This window comes from Fukomys damarensis, unplaced genomic scaffold, assembly GCF_012274545.1.
Source record: "Fukomys damarensis isolate Sample0158 unplaced genomic scaffold, DMR_v1.0_HiC HiC_scaffold_19, whole genome shotgun sequence".
NCBI lineage: Eukaryota > Metazoa > Chordata > Mammalia > Rodentia > Bathyergidae > Fukomys > Fukomys damarensis.
The window spans coordinates 27,181,413-27,181,620 of NW_022900931.1; the positions used below are offsets into that span (position 1 = coordinate 27,181,413).

At 68.3% G+C, this 208-nt stretch overlaps 1 protein-coding gene across 1 annotated transcript in view; it reads right to left on the minus strand.

The window, feature by feature from the left end:
* Window positions 1-208, minus strand: part of Kcna5 (potassium voltage-gated channel subfamily A member 5) — a gene marked incomplete at its 5' end in the record, with an annotated part of 5,265 nt that extends 5,057 nt beyond the window's left edge. The window contains one exon of the mRNA XM_033765954.1: window positions 5-208. Within this exon, the coding sequence (XP_033621845.1) occupies window positions 5-208 (204 nt within the window). The remainder of the gene's footprint in view (window positions 1-4) is intronic.

Here is a 208-nt window from a genome sequence, read left to right on the forward strand (position 1 = left end):
TGACCGGCCTGCGCAGGCGGCCCCCCGACTGGTAGTAGTAGAGGATGGCGTCGAAGCTGGGCCGGTGCCGGTCGAAGAAGTACTCGTTGCGGAGTGGGTCGAAGTGGCGCAGGCGCTTGGCGGGGTCCCCCAGCAGCGTGTCGGGGAACAGTGCCAGGGTGCGCAGCTGCGTCTCGAAGCGCAGCCCCGAGACGTTGATTACCACGCG